This window comes from Mustelus asterias, chromosome 23 (genome assembly GCF_964213995.1).
Source record: "Mustelus asterias chromosome 23, sMusAst1.hap1.1, whole genome shotgun sequence".
In the NCBI taxonomy this organism is placed as follows: Eukaryota; Metazoa; Chordata; class Chondrichthyes; order Carcharhiniformes; family Triakidae; genus Mustelus; species Mustelus asterias.
This window is the reverse complement of record NC_135823.1, coordinates 11,579,450-11,598,403: the sequence shown is the minus strand read 5'-3', so window position 1 is coordinate 11,598,403 and position 18,954 is coordinate 11,579,450. Positions and strand designations below refer to the sequence as shown.

General features: G+C 45.1%; 1 protein-coding gene across 1 annotated transcript in view; it reads left to right on the top strand.

The window, feature by feature from the left end:
* Positions 1-14,979, top strand: part of LOC144510913 (uncharacterized) — an 81,891-nt gene extending 66,912 nt beyond the window's left edge. The window contains exons 8-9 of the mRNA XM_078240970.1: positions 9,117-9,127; positions 13,695-14,979. Of these exons, the coding sequence (XP_078097096.1) occupies positions 9,117-9,127; positions 13,695-14,642 (959 nt within the window). The 3' untranslated portion in view covers positions 14,643-14,979. The remainder of the gene's footprint in view (positions 1-9,116; positions 9,128-13,694) is intronic.
* The last annotated feature ends 3,975 nt before the right edge of the window (positions 14,980-18,954 follow it).

The window sequence follows — 18,954 nt, the reverse complement described above, 5'->3', positions numbered from 1 at the left end:
GTCCGTTTCCACTGCGATGTCTAATGCACTGACTGTCTCTGTCCAGTGTGGTGTATTATATACTCACAATCTTTATCCAGTATATTGTGTTATACACTGACTGTCTCTATCCAGTGTGTTGTCTTATATACTGGCGATCACTGTTCCCTGTGGTGTGATATATATTTTCTGCCCTCAGTAGTTTGGTGTCTTCTACACTGATGGTCTGTCTCCTGTATGTTCCGTTTCATACAGTGTGATGTTGTATGTCCTGACAGTCCCTATCTGGTGTGGTGAGTTATGCACTGACTGTCTCATGTGGTGCATTATGCACTAACTGTCTCAATCCAGTGCGGTGTCTTATATACTGACTGTCTCTACCCAGTGTGCTGTGTTATTTAATGTCTATCCAGTGCGGTGTGTTGTACACTGACTGTCTCAATCCAGTGCAATGTGTTATACACAGTGACTATCTCTATTCAGTGCGGTGTGTTGTACACTGACTGTCTATCCAGTGCGATGTGTTGTACACTGACTGTCTCTATCCAGTGTGGTGCATTATACACTGACTGTCTCTATCCATTGTGATGCGTTATGCACTGACTGTCTCTGTCCAGTGCGGTGTGTTATATACTGATAAAGAAGGACTGTAAGAAAAGGGATAACCAGACGTGGATAACGAAGGAAACTAAGGAGAGTATTAAATTAAAGACCGATGCGTACAGAGTGGCCAAAAATAGTGGAGAATCGGAAGATTGGGAAAACTTTAAGAAACAACAAAGAACGACTAAGAAAGCGATAAAGAAAGGAAAGATAGGTTATGAAGCTAGGCTAGCTCTAAATATAAAAAATGATAGTAAAAGCTTTTACAAATATATAAAAAGGAGTAGAGTGGCAAGAGTGAATGTTGACCCTTGGAGGACGAGAGGGGGGATTTAATAGTGGGAAATGAGGAAATGGCTGAAACTGTAAATAAGTTTTTTGTGTCGGTCTTCACGGTGGAAGACACAAATAGTTTACCGAATATTAACGATAGAGAGTTGGTAGGAGGAGAGGTACTCAATACAATTAATGTTACCAGGGAGGCAGTGCTTGGTAGACTAACGGGACTGATATGCCTGGGATGGAGGGTCTTAGCTATGAGGAGAGATTGGGTAGACTGGGGTTGTTCTCCTTGGAAAGACGGAGAATGAGGGGAGATCTAATAGAGGTGTACAAGATTATGAAGGGTATACTTAGGGTGAACAGTGGGAAGCTTTTTCCCAGGTCGGAGGTGACGATCACGGGGGGTCACGGGCTCAAGCTGAGAGGGGCAAAGTATAACTCAGACATCAGAGGGACGTTTTTTACACAGAGGGTGGTGGGGGCTTGGAATGCGCTGCCAGGTAGGGTGGTGGAGGCAGGCACGCTGACATCGTTTAAGACTTACCTGGATAGTCACATGAGCAGCCTGGGAATGGAGGGATACAAACGATTGGTCTAGTTGGACCAAGGAGCGGCACAGGCTTGGAGGGCCGAAGGGCCTGTTTCCTGTGCTGTACTGTACTGTTCTACTGAAGGTGGACAAGTCCTCGGGCCCGGATGGAATGCATCCCAGGGTATTGAAAGAAATGTCAGAGGTAATGGCGGATGCGTTAGTGGTTATTTATCAAAATTCGTTGGATTCTGGGGTAGTGCCGGCAGATTGGAAAACGGCTAATGTTACGCCGCTGTTTAAAAAAGGAAATAGACAAAAGGCGGGTAACTACAGGCCGGTTAGCTTAACATCTGTAGTTGGGAAAATGCTGGAATCCATCATTAAAGAAGAAATAGCAGGCCATCTGGATAAGAATGATTCGATTAAGCAGACGCAGCATGGATTCGTGAGGGGAAAGTCGTGCTTGACGAACTTGTTGGATTTTTATGAAGATGTGCCTAGTGCGGTTGGCGGAGGGGAACCGGTGGATGCGGTGTTTTTGGATTTCCAAAAGGCATTTGATAAGGTGCCTCACAAAAGGTTGCTGAAGAAGATTGGGTCACACGGAGTTGGGGGTAGTAGGGTGTTAGCGTGGATTGGGGATTGGCTATCTGACAGGAAGCAGAGAGTCGGAATAAATGGGTGCTTTTCTGGTTGGCAGATGGTAGCTAGTGGCGTGCCGCAGGGATCGGTACTGGGGCCTCAACTATTTACCATTTATATAGACGATCTGGAGGAGGGGACTGAGTCTAGGGTAACAAAGTTTGCAGACGACACAAAAATAAGTGGTAAAGTGAATTGTGTGGAGGGCGTAGAAGGTCTGCAGAGAGATTTGGACAGGCTGAGTGAGTGGGCGAGGATCTGGCAGATGGAGTATAACATTGACAAATGCGAGGTTATTCACTTTGGAGGAAATAATAGCAAATTGGATTATTGTCTAAATGGAAAAAAATTACAACATGCTCCTGTGCAAAGGGACCTGGGGGTCCTTGTGCATGAGACGCAAAAACCCAGTCTGCAGGTGCAACAGGTGATCAAGAAGGCAAATGGGACGTTGGCCTATATCGCAAGGGGGATAGGATATAAAAGCAGAGATGTCTTGCTGCATCTGTACAGGGCATTGGTGAGGCCGCAGCTGGAATACTGTGTGCAGTATTGGTCCCCTTATTTGCGGAAGGATATATTGGCCTTGGAGGGAGTGCAGAGAAGATTCACCAGGTTGATACCAGAGATGAGGGGTGTTGATTATGAGGAGAGACTGAGCAGATTGGGTTTGTACTCGTTGGAATTTAGAAGGCTGAGGGGGGATCTTATAGAGACCTATAAGATAATGAAGGGGCTGGATAGGGTAGAGGTGGAGAGATTCTTTCCACTTAGAAAGGAAGCTAGAACTAGAGGGCACAGCCTCAAAATAAAGAGGGGTCAGTTTAGGAATGAGTTGAGGAGGAACTTCTTCTCTGAGGGTGGTGAATCTCTGGAATTCTCTGCCCACTGAAGTGGTGGAGGCTACCTCGTTGAATATGTTTAAATCATGGAGAGATGGATTCCTGATCGGTAAGGGAATTTGGGGTTATGGGGATCAGGTGGGTAAGTGGAACTGATCCACTTCAGATCAGCCATGATCTTATTGAATGGCGGGGCAGGCTCGAGGGGCTAGATGGCCTACTCCTGCTCCTATTTTTTATGTTCTTATGAATGTATCTATCCAGTGTGTTGTGTTATACCCTGTTTCTATCCAGTGCAATGTGTTATACATTGACAGTCTCTATCCAATGCTATGTGTTCGACACTGACTTCTCTATTAAATGTGTGATACACCGACTCTATCCAGTGTGATACGTTATACACTGTCGTTATTCAGTGCAGTGTGTTATACAATGACTGTCTATATCTAGTGCTGTACATTATGTACTGATTGTTTTTCACCAGTGTGTGTTGTGTGTGATATACTGACAGTCTCTGTCCACTTCAGTATGGTATCTATAGATGGTCTCTCTCCAGTGTGGTGCATTATGTACTGACTGTCTCTATCCAGTGCTACATGTTATACACTGACTGTCTCTATTAAATGCCGTATGTTATAAACTGACTCTCTCTATCCAGTATGGTGTGTTATACACTGTCCCTATCCAGTGCTGTATGTTACACACTGACTGTCTCTCTCGAGTGTGTGTTGTGTGTGGTATACTGACAGTCTCTCTCCAGTGTGGTGTATTATGCACTGACTGTCTCTATCCAGTGCAGTGTGTTATGCACTGACTGTCTCTTTACATTGTGTATGTTGTGTTATACACTGACTGTCCCTATCCAGTGCTGTGTGTTATATACTGTCTCTCTCCAGTGTGGTATGTTATACACTGACTGTCTCTATCCAGTGCGATGTGTTATACACTAACTGTCCGTATCCAGTGCGGTGTGTTATACCCTGACTGTCTCTATCCAGTGCGGTGTTTTATACACTGACTGTCTCTATCCAGTGCGATGTGTTATACACTAACTGTCCCTATCCAGTGCGGTGTGTTATACCCTGACTGTCTCTATCCAGAGTGGTGCATTATACACTGACTGTCTCTATCCATGCAGTGGGTTATACATTGACTTTATCCAGTGTGGTGCATTATACACACTGACTGTCCTTATCTAGTGTGTTGTGTTATATACTGGCTGTCTCTATCCAGTGTGGTTGTTATACACTGACTGTCTCTATCCAGTGTGGTTGTTATACACTGACGGTCTTTATCCAGTGCGGTTGTTACACACTGACTATATCTGTCCACTGAGCTGTTCTATCCATTAATAGCCTCCCTTTAATGTGGTGTGCTATACTTTAATTCACCTTGGGTGTAGTTCAGTGGAATATATCAATCTGATATCCACCTGCATTCTGAAGAAAGTCAGAAAACTGTCTGTGAAATAAATAGGTTGATAAATTTCTCTTCGAAATATTTCTATCCTTTGTCCATGAACTTTTTTTAAACAAAGAAATCCACATTTGAAATCCCGGCCACAACCTAAAATATCAGGACCATGTCAGCGAGAGATAAGCAAAGGTCTCGAGACTGACACACAATTAGATCTTGTGATGAGAACAAAGAACAAAGAACAGTACAGCACAGGAAACAGGCTCTTCAGCCCTCCAAGCCTGTGCCGCTCATTGGTCCAACTAGACCATTCATTTATATCCCTCCATTCCCAGACTGCTCATGTGACTATCCAGGTAAGTCTTAAACGATGCCAGCGTGTCTGCCTTCACCACCCTACTTGGCAGCTCATTCCAGGCCCCACCACTCTCTGTGTAAAAAACATCCCTCTGATATCTGAGTTATACCTTGCCCCTCTCACCTTGAGCCCGTGACCCCTCGTGATCGTCACCTCCGACCTGGGAAAAAGCTTCCCACTGTTCACCCTATCTATACCCTTCATAATTTTGTACACCTCTATTACGTCTCCCCTCATTCTCCGTCTTTCCAGGGAGAACAAGCCCAGTTTACCCAATCTCTCATACCTAAGACCCTCCATACCAGGCAACATCCTGGTAAAAAATTGAGATTGTCTGAAAGCTAACAATGTGCACCATGTTAAAGGGACACCGGTGAGTGTGGATGGGAATTATTACATGTTAAGTAATACATCTAAATTCATGGCGAGATGGAGTGAAGAGCGCATCTCAAACACACACAGCTACTTGAGACACGGCAGGAGATGAAATGGTTAATGTGGCCAGGGAATTGAGACAACATTGCGACACCATCAAGGCATTGACACACATTCTAGAGAGAAACTGAGTTCAAAACAATCAGGATCCAATTAAATACATTGCACATGGACACCAAGTAAGTGAAATTAAAGTAAAAGGAATAATATATTTAAGGACTTGAAAGAAGTAGCACTGAGTAAGAACTATGACAAGTTGGATAGGGGGTAAAACAAGAGCTGGAGAATATTTTACATCCATGCTTGATCTGTTGTTTGAAGCAGCTGTCCTTATGCACAAGTAACTGAGAACTCACGGTGCTACTTCAGAAGAAAAGATGAGTAGATGTTACCCCAGGAGGGGCCAGAACAGAACTGGAAAATAACGGAGTGAAATTGAGTGATGGGTCAGAGAAAGAGTTCTCCTCCCCTCAAGGTATGTACTGTAAAAATCCTGAGGGACCCCTACTTCGGGTGTTTTTGCTAATTAGTGAAGTGTAAATTCAATTCTATGACTGGCTGTGCATTTATTTTGAATTTGATTGTCACACTTCTGTTTTTATTCCTGCTGTGATTACGCTCTGAGTAAGAATGGTTGACAGGTGAGCGGGTAGGAAATTGTGGTTTGCGTCTTCATTGGCCAAATGTTTTATTGACCTCGAATGTGTAAAAGGGGCCAAACTTCAGCAGAAATCTAGCAGAGCTGAGAACAGATAACTTGCTGTGTGGGGACAGGGAGATAAAGAGCTCCCAGAGGACTGAGAAAGCAAAAGCGCCTTGAAACCTTGACGTCACCTGGGTGTCAAGGCCACCGTATTTTCACTGCTTGGCATGGGAATGCTGACTCCCTATACCAGGGACGGAGCGTGGGAAGACAATTGTTTGAGAGTTTGACGTGGCTTGGGCGGGTACAGATGGTTCAATGACAGGTTTTTGTAATTGGTCCATTCAAATGTCAGCTTGGCAATGATTGGGTTAAATCAGTCTCCATAGACTTTGTGATGTAAAAAGTTTAAGAAGGGATTTCCTGAGCACAGAGATTTGTCGAGGTTTTACATGTTGCATTGACTGGTGCCATGGCATCTGGGGCAGAGCAGGGAGCATTTCCATGGGGATGGTGCTTCTACCCAGAGTGTAATTAACTTTGATACCACTGCTCAGACATTAGCCTGTGTCAGCTCTTATTGATATTGAATAAAATCTAACCACTGTCACCAATAAGTGTTATCACTGGGAATCATTTCAGAGTTTGGGAAAAGGGGAGAAAGGGTTAATTGACTCCCTGAAACCCATTTTCTAACATCGCAGTGTCAAAAATAAAATCTCATCTCCCCCTCTGGCTCCTTTGCCAATGACCTTAAAGGGACTCACTTTCTGTTAAAGAGCCTGCCAACCTCTCTCACCCACTTTCCCTAAAGTGCATCAATCTCATCAGGAAAAGTCCACAACAATCAAATATTTTTACTGATAAAAGTTTAGTAATGAAACAGAGCATGGTTAAAAACAGATCAAAGACAATCAGAGTAAAAGGATGTTCACAATGTTTTGGACCCAAATGGTTTCTCTTTAATCATAGAAATCATAGAAACAGTGCAGAAGGAGGCCATTCGGCCCATCGAGTCTGCACCGACCACAATCCCACCCAGGCCCTACCCCCACATATTTACCCGCTAATCCCTCTAACCTACGCATTTTAGGATTCTAAGGGGCAATTTTTAACCTGGCCAATCAACCTAACCCACACATCTTTGGACACTTTAATTCATCTGTAGCCTGTTCTCTGCCCTCTTTGTGGAAGTCATGATGTGGAGATGCCGGCGTTGGACTGGGGTAAACACAGTAAGAAGTTTAACAACACCAGGTTAAAGTCCAACAGGTTTATTTGGTAGCAAAAGCCACACAAGCTTTCGGAGCTCTAAGCCCCTTCTTCAGGTGAGTGGGAATTCTGTTCACAAACAGAGCTTATAAAGACACAGACTCAATTTACATGAATAATGGTTGGAATGCGAATACTTACAACTAATCAAGTCTTTAAGAAACCAAACAATGTGAATGGAGAGAGCACCAAGACAGGCTAAAAAGATGTGTATTGTCTCCAGACAAGACAGCCAGTGAAACTCTGCAGGTCCACGCAACTGTGGGAGTTACAAATAGTGTGACATGAACCCAATATCCCGGTTGAGGCCGTCCTCGTGTGTGTGGAACTTGGCTATCAGTTTCTGCTCAGCGACTCTGCGCTGTGGTGTGTCGCGAAGGCCGCCTTGGAGAACGCTTACCCGAATATCAGCTGTTAGGGAGCACTTCAGCGGTCACGGGCATTCGGCCTCTGATATTCGGGTAAGCGTTCTCCAAGGCGGCCTTCGCGACACACGACAGCGCAGAGTCGCTGAGCAGAAACTGATAGCCAAGTTCCACACACACGAGGACGGCCTCAACTGGGATATTGGGTTCATGTCACACTATTTGTAACTCCCACAGTTGCGTGGACCTGCAGAGTTTCACTGGCTGTCTTGTCTGGAGACAATACATAGAACATAGAAACATCTTTTTAGCCTGTCTTGGTGCTCTCTCCATTCACATTGTTTTGTTTCTTAAAGACTTGATTAGTTGTAAGTATTCGCATTCCAACCATTATTCATGTAAATTGAGTCTGTGTCTTTATAAGCTCTGTTTGTGAACAGAATTCCCACTCACCTGAAGAAGGGGCTTAGAGCTCCGAAAGCTTGTGTGGCTTTTGCTACCAAATAAACCTGTTGGACTTTAACCTGGTGTTGTTAAACTTCTTACTCTGTGGAACACATCCGTTCAGTTCATAAGCACGACCCTGATCTTCCGTTTGCTTGCCATTAGAATTCATCACCTTGCTCTCATGCACAAATTTCTGTCCTTGACCTTATGCAATGTTCCGGAGAAGCCCAACACAAGCTGGATGAAAAGCCTCCCCATCTTCTGATGAGGCACTTTACAGCCTTCTGGACTCAACATTGAGTTCAACAACTTCACACCCTGAACTCTCTCCTCCATTTTGATTTGTTTTTTTGCCGAGTGCCAGTCTCCATCTTGTTTTCATGTTTTTTTGCTTCCAGACAGAGCTGTCCTTTATTCTGCCATTAACACTTACTCTGGATCAATGCTTTGTTTCTTTACTACAACCATTACCTCTCCCTTTGTCTTTTGTCCCAGGACATTTTTGTCATTTAATCTCACCCGCCCTCTAACCAATCCAACTTTCCCTTTTGTTCTACCTGACCCTCCCCCCTTTCTAACCAGCATCAAACCTATCACATTTCTCCCTCTCTTTAGTTTAGTTTAGTAAACCGTTTCATCCCCGGAATTGATTAAAAGTCACAGAATCTCTCAGTGCAGAAGAGGCCCTTTGGCCCATAGTGTCTGCACCAACACGTGAGAAACACCTGATTTACCGACCTAATCCCATTTACCAGCACCCTGGCCAATAGGCTTGAATGTTATGATATGCCAAGTGTTCTTCCAGGTGCTTTTTAAAGAATGTGCAGCAACCCACCTCTACCATCCCCCAGGCAGCACATTGCAGACCATCACCAACTTCTGGGTAAAAATTGTTTTTCCTCACATCCCCTGAACCTCCTGCCCCTCACCTTGAACCTATGCCCCCTCCTGACTGACCCGTCAACTAAGCGGAATAGTTGCTCCTTATCCATTCTGTTCATGTCCCTCATAATCTTGTACATCTCGATCAGATTCCCCCTCAAGTCTTACCTGCTCCAACAAAAACAACCCAAGCCTACGTAACCTCTCTTCATAACTTAAATGTTCCCAGGCACCACCCTGGTGAATCTCCTCTGCACCAACTCCAGTGCAATCACATTCTTCCTGTAACATGACGGCCAGAACTGCACACAGTACTCATGTATTTCATCAATTTTCCTTTTCAATTAAAAAAAATTGATATTAATTGCTATCTCAGAGTTGTGTTTTGTCTGATGGTTAAGTCTCTTTTGAATTAAAGTATTTTCGAGGGTTAGTTTGAAACTGAGGAACTAGGCACCTGCAACCTAATTAAACTGAGTCCAAATATTAATCATATACATCTTTAACTCTGATGTGCACACTGGGGAGAGCCATTCACCTGCTCTGTGTGGGAAGGAATTCATTAGGTTATCCAACATGCGCACACACCAGCGAGTTCATAGAATCCCATAGAATCCCTACAGTGCAGAAGGAGGCCATTCGGCCCATCGAGTCTGCACCGACCACAATCCCACCCAGGCCCTATCCCCACATATTTACCCGCTAATCCCTCTAACCTACACATCTCAGGACTCTAAGGGGCAATTTTTAACCTGGCCAATCAACCTAACCCGCACATCTTTGGACTGTGGGAGGAAACCGGAGCACCCGGAGGAAACCCACGCAGACACAAGGAGAATGTGCAAACTCCACACAGACAGTGACCCGAGCCGGGAATCGAACCCAGGACCCTGGAGCTGTGAAGCAGCAGTGCTAACCACTGTGCTACCGTGCCGCCATTGTGGGGAGAGGCCGTTCACCTGCTCTCAGTATGGAAATGGATTCACTTGGTTATCTGACCTGCAGGCAGACCAGTGATTTCACACTGGGGAGAGACCGTTCGCCTGCTCTCAGTGTGGGAAGGGATTCAGAGTTTCATCCCACCCGCTGAGACACCAGCAAGTTCACGAGTGATTACAGAGGTTGGATTCTGCTGTTATTGTTTCTGCTCTCAATTACATCCAGGACTGCATTTTGTTCATTCTCACAGTTGGTCAATGGGGAGGGTCAGAGGGTTTCTTTCTGCTGGACTGGCTGGTCTCACAACTTTGCCTTCAGTGGGCTGATGCTTTTTCAGTCTTGTTGCAAATACCTGGTTTTAAATTTCTCAAGGATCACAGAGTGACAGGGTGTTAGGAAGTTCAGAGATGTTTAGTCAGCACTTCTGCTTGAAAGCCCCCAAATGCCCATCCAATTTCCTTTGAAATTGCTTATTGTCTCCACATCCTCTGCACTCGTAGGCATCAAATTCCAGGTCATTACCATTCGCTGCATCAAAATATTCTTCCTCACATCCCTCCCCCCCCCCCCCCACCCCCCGGCATCTCTGACCCAAAACCTTAAATCTGCGTCCCCCTCATCCCTGTCCCATCAGCTAATGGGAACAGCTTTTCTTTTGTCCACTTTATCTAAACCTGTTAGAATCATGTCCACCTCGATCAAATCTCCCCTCAACCTCCTTTGCTCCAAGGTGAACAGCCCCAGACTGACATTGACAAAGAACTAACCAACAGAATATGTTAATACATGAAATCAAATAGGAATGTTTAAGTTCTGTTTTAAAGATTTTGTGAATATATTGTCCTGGACAATAAAGGAATTTTAAAAACTCACCTTAGGTGTGTTTGAATGGAATATATCAATCTGGTATCCACTTACACTCTAGCGGAAATCTGGAATGTGTAGCTGAAAACTTACACCTCGGGCCTTGTAGCAGTTCAAGAAGGCAGTGTTGGGGTTGACCATGGCTGAGGCAGCTACACACAGCCACATATTCTGTTGTAATTGATGGACTGTAGATTGAATGTGAGGCATTATGGGACTGGACTACCTTGACCACATTCCTGTGACTGCTCAGTTTCTGCAATCACGAACCATTAAAGCTGCTCAGCAGGGTCCCAACAGAGGACCTGGTGAGAATATTTACTCAGAATGAGTTAGAATTAAACTTATTCCAGGACCGACTGGTGTTAAGCGGCTGAGATACTCGAATCTGTAAAAAGAGTGCGTGACCAATCAACAAACGGTGGTAGATAGTTGGTAAAGAAGTTTAAATTATTTCATCATAGCTTGTGATAAGAACTGTGAGGGACTTGTGACCTGATAGTCGGTGAAGTGATGGTGTACTCCAATTGCACTGCACTGAAAAGCGGACCTCTGCGAGTAGTCTAATGGTTATCATCCCACCCAAGCATGGCCAGTGAAAAATCAGAGCTCGAGTGGGGACCAGACAGGTCTGTTACCAATCATTTGGAAACGAAGAACAAGAAACTTATCGATAAAATGATTAGAGAATAGAGCCAATGTTTCGAGTCTGGATGACAGTTCATAAGAGCTCTTATGAAGGGTCATCCAGACTCGAAACATTGGCTCTATTCTCTCTCCACAGATGCTGTCAGACCTGCTGAGATCTTCCAACATTTTCTGTTCTTGTTTCAGATTCCAGCATCCTCAGTATTTTACTTTTATGATAAAATGATCAGGTCTGATTGGAATCGCCACGACCCTCCCGCAAAACAGAGTGGTGGCAAAAGGAGAAAAAGGATAAGGATGATAAAGTCCGGCTTCTGATTCTCTGAGCCCATGTAGAATTAACAAAATGAATGAATCAAGAGGAATTACTCTGCTCCGCGGTGATGTCTGGGGTTCCAGTGCGCAGGCTCGGCGCGCGGACAAGACAGCCCCGCCCCCACCCATTACTTCCCCTCCCCCTGCACCTCCTCGATCCAAGGTTTTCAGGCAACCGGCTGACGGCTCCGGCCAGAGCGAGAAGCCGCTTGGTGATGTCGCCGCCCCCCCCCCCCCCCCGGAGGGACTGCGCATGCCCAAGGAAGAGGGAAAGCTGCGCATGTGCAGGGGCTCGCCCTCCCCATCCCGGACCATCATGTTGACGTATTGACCAATGGGAAGAATTGGAGGACCGGAAGGACTCTGGTCCTCCAGCCAATTAGACCGCGGGCTTTGTGCGAACGACGATTGAGCTTCAGACACACTGAAACTTGATCCTGTCGCCAACATCAGTGAGTAAAACACTTTCTTTTCTCCCCCTTTCCATTTCTTTTCTCATTCTGGGGGAAATTGGGGACGTGAAGCAACTGAAGGGAAAGGAAGTCAATCCAGGGAGGGTGCAGACTCTGGAAAGGTTGGCCCAGGTCTCTCTCTCTTAAATACATTGACATCCTTTGCTCCCTCAGCTTGACACATTTATTTGTCTGGCTAAAAGGTTGGTCTCTTTCCGAATGTTCACAATTAAAGGGCTGGTTTCCCCAGGAGATGGCTGACATTTCAGACCCGAGGCATGGTACATTAGCGAGACCATGCAGACGCTAAAACAACGGATGAATGAACACCGCTCGACAATCACCAGGCAGGAGTGTTCTCTTCCTGTTGGGGAACACTTCAGCAGTCACGGGCATTCAGCCGTTCTCTAAGGCAGCCTTCACGACACACGACAACGCAGAATCGCTGAGCAGAGACTGATAGCCAAGTTCCGCACACATGAGGACAGCCTAAACCGGGATCTTGGGTTCATGTCACACTATCTGTAACCCCCACGACTTGCCTGGGCTTGCAAAATCTCACTAACTGTCCTGGCTGGAGACAATACACATCTCTTTAACCTGTTCTTAACGCTCTCTCCACTCTCACCATCTGTACCTTTAAGACTTGATTACCATGATTAAAGATTCGCATTCCAACCATTATTTTGTAAATTGAGTTTGTGTCTTTATATGCCTTGTTTGTGAACAGAACTTCCACTCACCTGATGAAGGAGCAGCGCTCTGAAAGCTTGTGGCTTGTGCTACCAAATAAATCTGTTGGACTTTAACCTGGTGTTGTGAGACTTCTTACTATGATATTTAAGGGCACAGTAAATTAATATAAGACAGTTATGTCTAGTGTTGCTATATGGTACAGATTAGATATATTTATGGCTTTGTAACAAAATATATTTATTATGATGAGGGTTGTAAAATAGTACTGTAGCTATGTTATATATTTCCAGTCATAGAGTCATTACATTACAGAAGGAGTCCATTTGGTGTCGCAAGTCGATGTCGACTCTCTGTAGAACAATCCAGTCAGTCCCATTCCCCCTCTATATCCCTGATCTCCTGCAAGTTTATTTCTTCAAGTGCCCATCAGTTTCATTTTAAAGTCCTTAGATTCTCCTGTTATCTCTAAGTAGTAAATACACTTATATGTAATTTTTAAGGTTTTGGACAGAAAGGGATAAGCATTGATCTGTCAATCAGCTTGCAGCAACACTTTCAGGAGAATTGGGAGGGTGATTATGAGATACAGCAGAGTGAGAATGGACGGAGAGTGTGTGGAATGGAGATTTACAACTTTTAGGGAATGAGAGAGGAAAGAATGTTGCATTGAAACTAGAATTATCTGTTCTAAATTTCTATCATGTACTGACACTGATTGTTTTTGAAAACTCCTTTCATAGGATGTCAGAAGAGGAGGATTTACAGACAGAAATCTCAAACCAAACTTCATGTCAATATCTGAGTGTCACTCAATTCAACAGGACACAATTAGCATCGGATTTTGAATCTAGGAGGAGAAATATTTGTCTGTTCTTGTCCGGTTCAGAAGATATTAAGCTTCAGTGTGACTGGAAAGGCACTGAGACAGACACACGCACCGGAGTGAGAGTATTTCAGTGAACTGACTGGGGAAAGCTTTAAGCAGTTCCAGTCTTAAAAAGACTTCACACTGTTCACAGTGAGAGAGACTGTACACATGTTCTGTGTGTGGATGAGACTTCGACTGATTGTCAAACCTGGAGAATCACAAGGACACCCACACCATGAAAAATCCATGGAAATGTGGGGATTGTGGGAAAGGATTCCAGTCCCCATCTGCGCTTGAAACCCATCAACGCAGTCACAATGGGGAGAGGCCATTCACCTGCCCTGTGTGTGGGAACGGATTTAGTGATTCATCCAACCTGCTGACACACCAGCGAACACACACTGGGGAAAGGCTATTCCAGTGCTCTGGCTGTGGGAAGAGATTCACTCGTTCGTCTTCTGTGCTGAGACACCAGCGGATTCACACTGGGGAGCGGCCGTTCACTTGCTCTGACTGTGGGAAGCGATTCACTCAGTTTGCCAGTCTGAGGACACACCGGCGAGTTCATACTGGGGAGAGGCCATTCGTCTGCTCTGAGTGCGGGCAGGAATTCAGTCAGCTTTCCCACCTCCTGACACACCAGCGAGTTCACACTGGGGAAAGGCCCTTCACTTGCACCGTGTGTGGGAAGGGATTCAGTCGGTCGTCCCAACTGCAGACCCACCATCGAGTTCACACTGGGGAAAGGCCATTCACTTGCTCCCTGTGTGAGAAGGGATTCACTGATTCATCTTATCTACTGATACACCAGCGAGTTCACACGCGGGAAAGACCATTCACCTGCTCCGATTGTGGGAAGGCATTCAGTCAGTCATCCCAATTGCTTACACACCGGCGAGTTCACACCGGGGAGAGACCATTCACCTGCTCCGAATGTGGGAAGGGATTCACTGATTCATCTGCCCTGCAGAAGCACCGGCGAGTTCACACCAGGGAGAAACCATTCACCTGCACTGATTGTGGGAAGGGATTCACTCAATCATCCCAATTGCAGACACACCAGCGAGTTCACACTGGGGAGAGGCCATTCAGCTGCTCTCAGTGTAGGAAAGGTTTCAGTCAGATATCCAACCTGCTGAAGCACCAGTGTGTTCACAAGTGAAAACAGGGGTTGGATTCTGTTGTCATTGTTGCTGTTAATCAGATCCAGGACTGAACTGTAACATAAAGGGTTAACAACTGGGTTATGCTCTTGTATAGAACATAGAACATTACAGTGCAGTACAGGCCCTTCGGCCCTCGATGTTGCGCCGACCAGTGGAACCAATCTAAAGCCCCTCTAATCTACACTATTCCAATATCATCCATATGTTTATCCAATAACCATTTGAATGCTCTTAATGTTGACGAGTCCACTACTGCTGCAGGCAGGGCATTCCATGCCCTTACTACTCTGAGTAAAGAACCTACCTCTAACATCTGACCTATATCTCTCACCCCTCAATTTAAAGCTATGTCCCCTCGTGCTAGCCATCACCATCCGAGGAAAAAGGCTGTCACTATCCACCCTATCTAATCCTCTGATCATCTTGTATGCCTCTATTAAGTCACCTCTTAACCTTCTCTCTAACGAAAACAACCTCAAGCCCCTCAGCCTTTCCTCATACGATTTTCCCACCATACCAGGCAACATCCTGGTAAATCTCCTCTGCACCCTTTCCAACACTTCCACATCTTTCCTATAATACGGCGACCAAAACTGTATGCAATACTCCAAATGCGGCCACATCAGAGCTTTGTACAGTTGCAGCATGACCTCCTGGCTCTGAAACTCAATCCCTCTATCAATAAAAGCTAACACACCGTACGCCTTCTTAACAACCCTATCAACCTGGGTGCCAACTTTCAGGGATCTATGCACATGAACACCCAGATCCCTCTGTTCATCCACACTACCAAGTATCTTACCATTAGCCCAGGACTCTGTATTCCTGTTACTCCTTCCAAAGTGAATCACCTCACACTTTTCCGCATTAAACTCCATTTGCCACCTCTCAGCCCAGCTCTGCAGCTTATCTATGTCCCTCTGTAACCTGCCACTTCCCTCCGCACTGTCTACAACTCCACCGACTTTACTGTCATCCACAAATTTACTAATCCATCCTTCCATGCCCTCATCCAGGTCATTAATAAAAATGACAAACAGCAGTGGCCCCAAAACAGATCCTTGCGGTACACCACTAGTAACTGAATTCCAGAATGAATATTTCCCATCAACCACGACCCTCTGTTTTCTTACAGCTATGATGTGGAGATGCCGGCGTTGGACTGGGGTAAGCACAGTAAGAGGTCTCACAACACCAGGTTAAAGTCCAACAGGTTTATTTGCTACCAAATAAACCTGTTGGACTTTAACCTGGTGTTGTGAGACTTCTTACTGTTCTTACAGCTAGCCAATTCCTGATCCAAACCACTAAATCACCCTCAATCCCATGCATCCGTATTTTCTGCAAAAGCTTACCATGGGGAACCTTATCAAACACTTTACTGAAATCCATATACACCACATCAACCGCTTTACACTCATCCACCTCTTTGGTCACCTTCTCAAAGAACTCAATAAGGTTTGTGAGGCACGACCTACCCTTCACAAAACCGTGTTGACTATCCCTTATCAAATTATTCCTTTCTAGGTGATTATAAATCCTATCTCTTATATTCCTTTCCAATACTTTGCCCACAACAGAAGTAAGGCTCACCGGTCTATAATTACCAGGGTTGTCCCTACTCCCCTTATTGAACAAGGGGACAACATTTGCTATCCTCCAGTCTTCTGGCACTGTTCCTGTAGATAATGACGACACAAAGATCAAAGCCAAAGGCTCTGCAATCTGCTCTCTAGCCTCCCAGAGAATCCTAGGATAAATCCCATCCGGCCCAGGAGACTTATCTATTTTTACCCTTTCCAGAATTGCTAACACCTCCTCCTTATGAACATCAATCCCATCCAGTCCAACAGCCTGCATCTCAGTACTCCCCTCGACACTGTCCCTCTCCAGTGTGAATACCGACGAAAAATATTCATTTAGTGCCTCTCCTATCTCTTCAGACTCCACGCACAACTTCCCACTACTGTCCTTGACTGGCCTGAATTTTACCCTAGTCATTCTTTTACTCCTGACATACCTATAGAAAGCTTTAGGGTTTTCCTTGATCCTACCTGCCAAAGGCTTCTCATGTCCCCTCCTGGCTCTTCTTAACTCTTTCTTTAGGTCCTTCCTGGCTAACTTGTAACTCTCAATGAAATGGATGGTGATGTACCAGTGACATCAGTACATCGTGTGTTAGATAAGAGGGAGGGAGAGTTTGGAATCCTACTTGGGAGCTACATACTTACCCTGTAACATGTTCAGATGTAGCACTAAGAAGCAAGAGTTAAACTGATACCAGAGAATGTGTATAGTCTGTCTAAGATCCAGGCCCCTTGCCCAGAGTCCAATATAAGACACATTATGGAACATGCTGGCAGCGATGGAGACATTGGTGTAAAAACAACCCACTGGTAATATCAAAGAAATCACAGAATGAAAAACCTTTTAAAGGAGCTCGTAAAACAATCTGTGGGACAAGGAGGCTCACTGGTGAGGATAACGATGACCATTCTGGTGAGCAGTCCCTGTCCTTGCACCTGAAGGAGGAGATTCAATGGAGAGAGAGGGAATGATGACCAAACAGGGGAACAGTTCCTGTCTTGCCCCTCCTGTTTGACTGCCTCGGAGGCCCGCAGAGAGGGCTATGGGAGTTACAGAAACACAATTTTCTCTGGTACCAAGCAACATCAGACCTTCACAAAAAGAAGCAAAAACTTCAAGTTAGCAGCTTCCTTGATGCAGTAGGTCCAATGGCAGATGATGTTCTCTAAGGCAGTATGTGCAGGTGTCACTGCAGACATTGTGTCCATTCTTAAAAACAATGACATTTTTACCAGCCATAGGACCCCTACAAAGGATATTTTGGGGTGCATGCAGGGGTGTAGTATAATGGATTAACTAATGGGATATGAAAATGTAAGACATAGATGATGATGTAGTTAGATTGTCAAGGGAGGGGTTGGAATCTTGCCTTGGAGCAACATACCTACTCTTGCAACTTGTTTAGATGTAGTATTAACAGTCATGTGTTAAGCAGACACCAGAGTGTATCTAAGAATCAAGTCCCAATCAAGACTCTTTACTGGAGTCCAGTAAAGAAGGAGCCATCTCAGAATAGGAATGTTTAGTTTTTTTTTGTCTGTGTCGATATGCGCGATCTTGGAGATAGTTTTTTTTTGTCAGCATATCCTCCCTAATAAACCCCTCAAAGGATATTGCAAAACACATCGCTCTGAGCAAAGGGTAGAAATCCAGAGCTGACAATTTTAATCAACAGAGAACATCCTTCCTCATCTCAAACGAGAAATCTCTGTCCCCACACAGTCCCTATTGATTGTGACCCTAATACATCCTCCTATCAAACTGCCATGGGCATCACACTAATGGAGACAGGAAGGTGCTGGAGGACTGACTGGGAAATGGGCCTCCAATCAACTGGGGCACGGGAGGGGGTCACCGGCGCTGATGGTGACCTGAACCCTGGGGTTCAGTGTCCCTGTGTCCAAAGTGGGAACCGGGTACAGAGGAGCTGGAGAGAAAGCATTTGTGTCCAGAACATTGTGAACATCCTTTTACTCTGGTTGTCTTTGATCTTCAAGTCATTTTCTGTTGTTTAACCATGTCCTGTTTCATTAATAAACTTATATCGGTAAAAATATTTGCTTTTTTTGGACTTTTCCTGATGGGATTGATGTACTTTAGGGAAAGTGGGTGAGAGGGGTTGGCAGGCTCTTGAACAGAAAGTGAGTCCCTCTAAGGTCATTGACAAAGGAGCCAGAGGGGGAGATTAGATTTTATTTTTGACAGTGATGCTAGAAAATGGGTTTCAGGGAGCCAATTAACCCTTTCTCACCTTTTCCCAAACTCTGAAATGATTCCCAGTGATAACCCTTATTGGTGACAGTGGTTAGATTTTATTCAGTATCACTAAGAGCTGACACAGGCTAATGTCTGAGCAGTGGTATCAAAGTGCAGCAGCATTACCATTACACTCTGGGTAGAAACACCATCCCCATGGAAATGCTCCCTGCTCTGTCCCCGATGCCATGGCACCAGTCAATGCAACATGTAAAACCTCGACAAATCTCTGTGCTCGGGGAATCCCTTCTTCTACTTTTTATATCACATTTAACCCAATCATTGCTGAGCTAACATTTGAATGGACCAATTACAAAACCTGTCATTGAACCATCTGTACCTGCCCAAGCCACGTCAAACTCTCAAACACTTGTCCTCCCACGCTCCATCCCTGGTGCAAGGAGTCAGCATTCCCATGCCAAGCAGTGAAAACATTCTGGCCTTGACATGGCATCTAAGATTCAA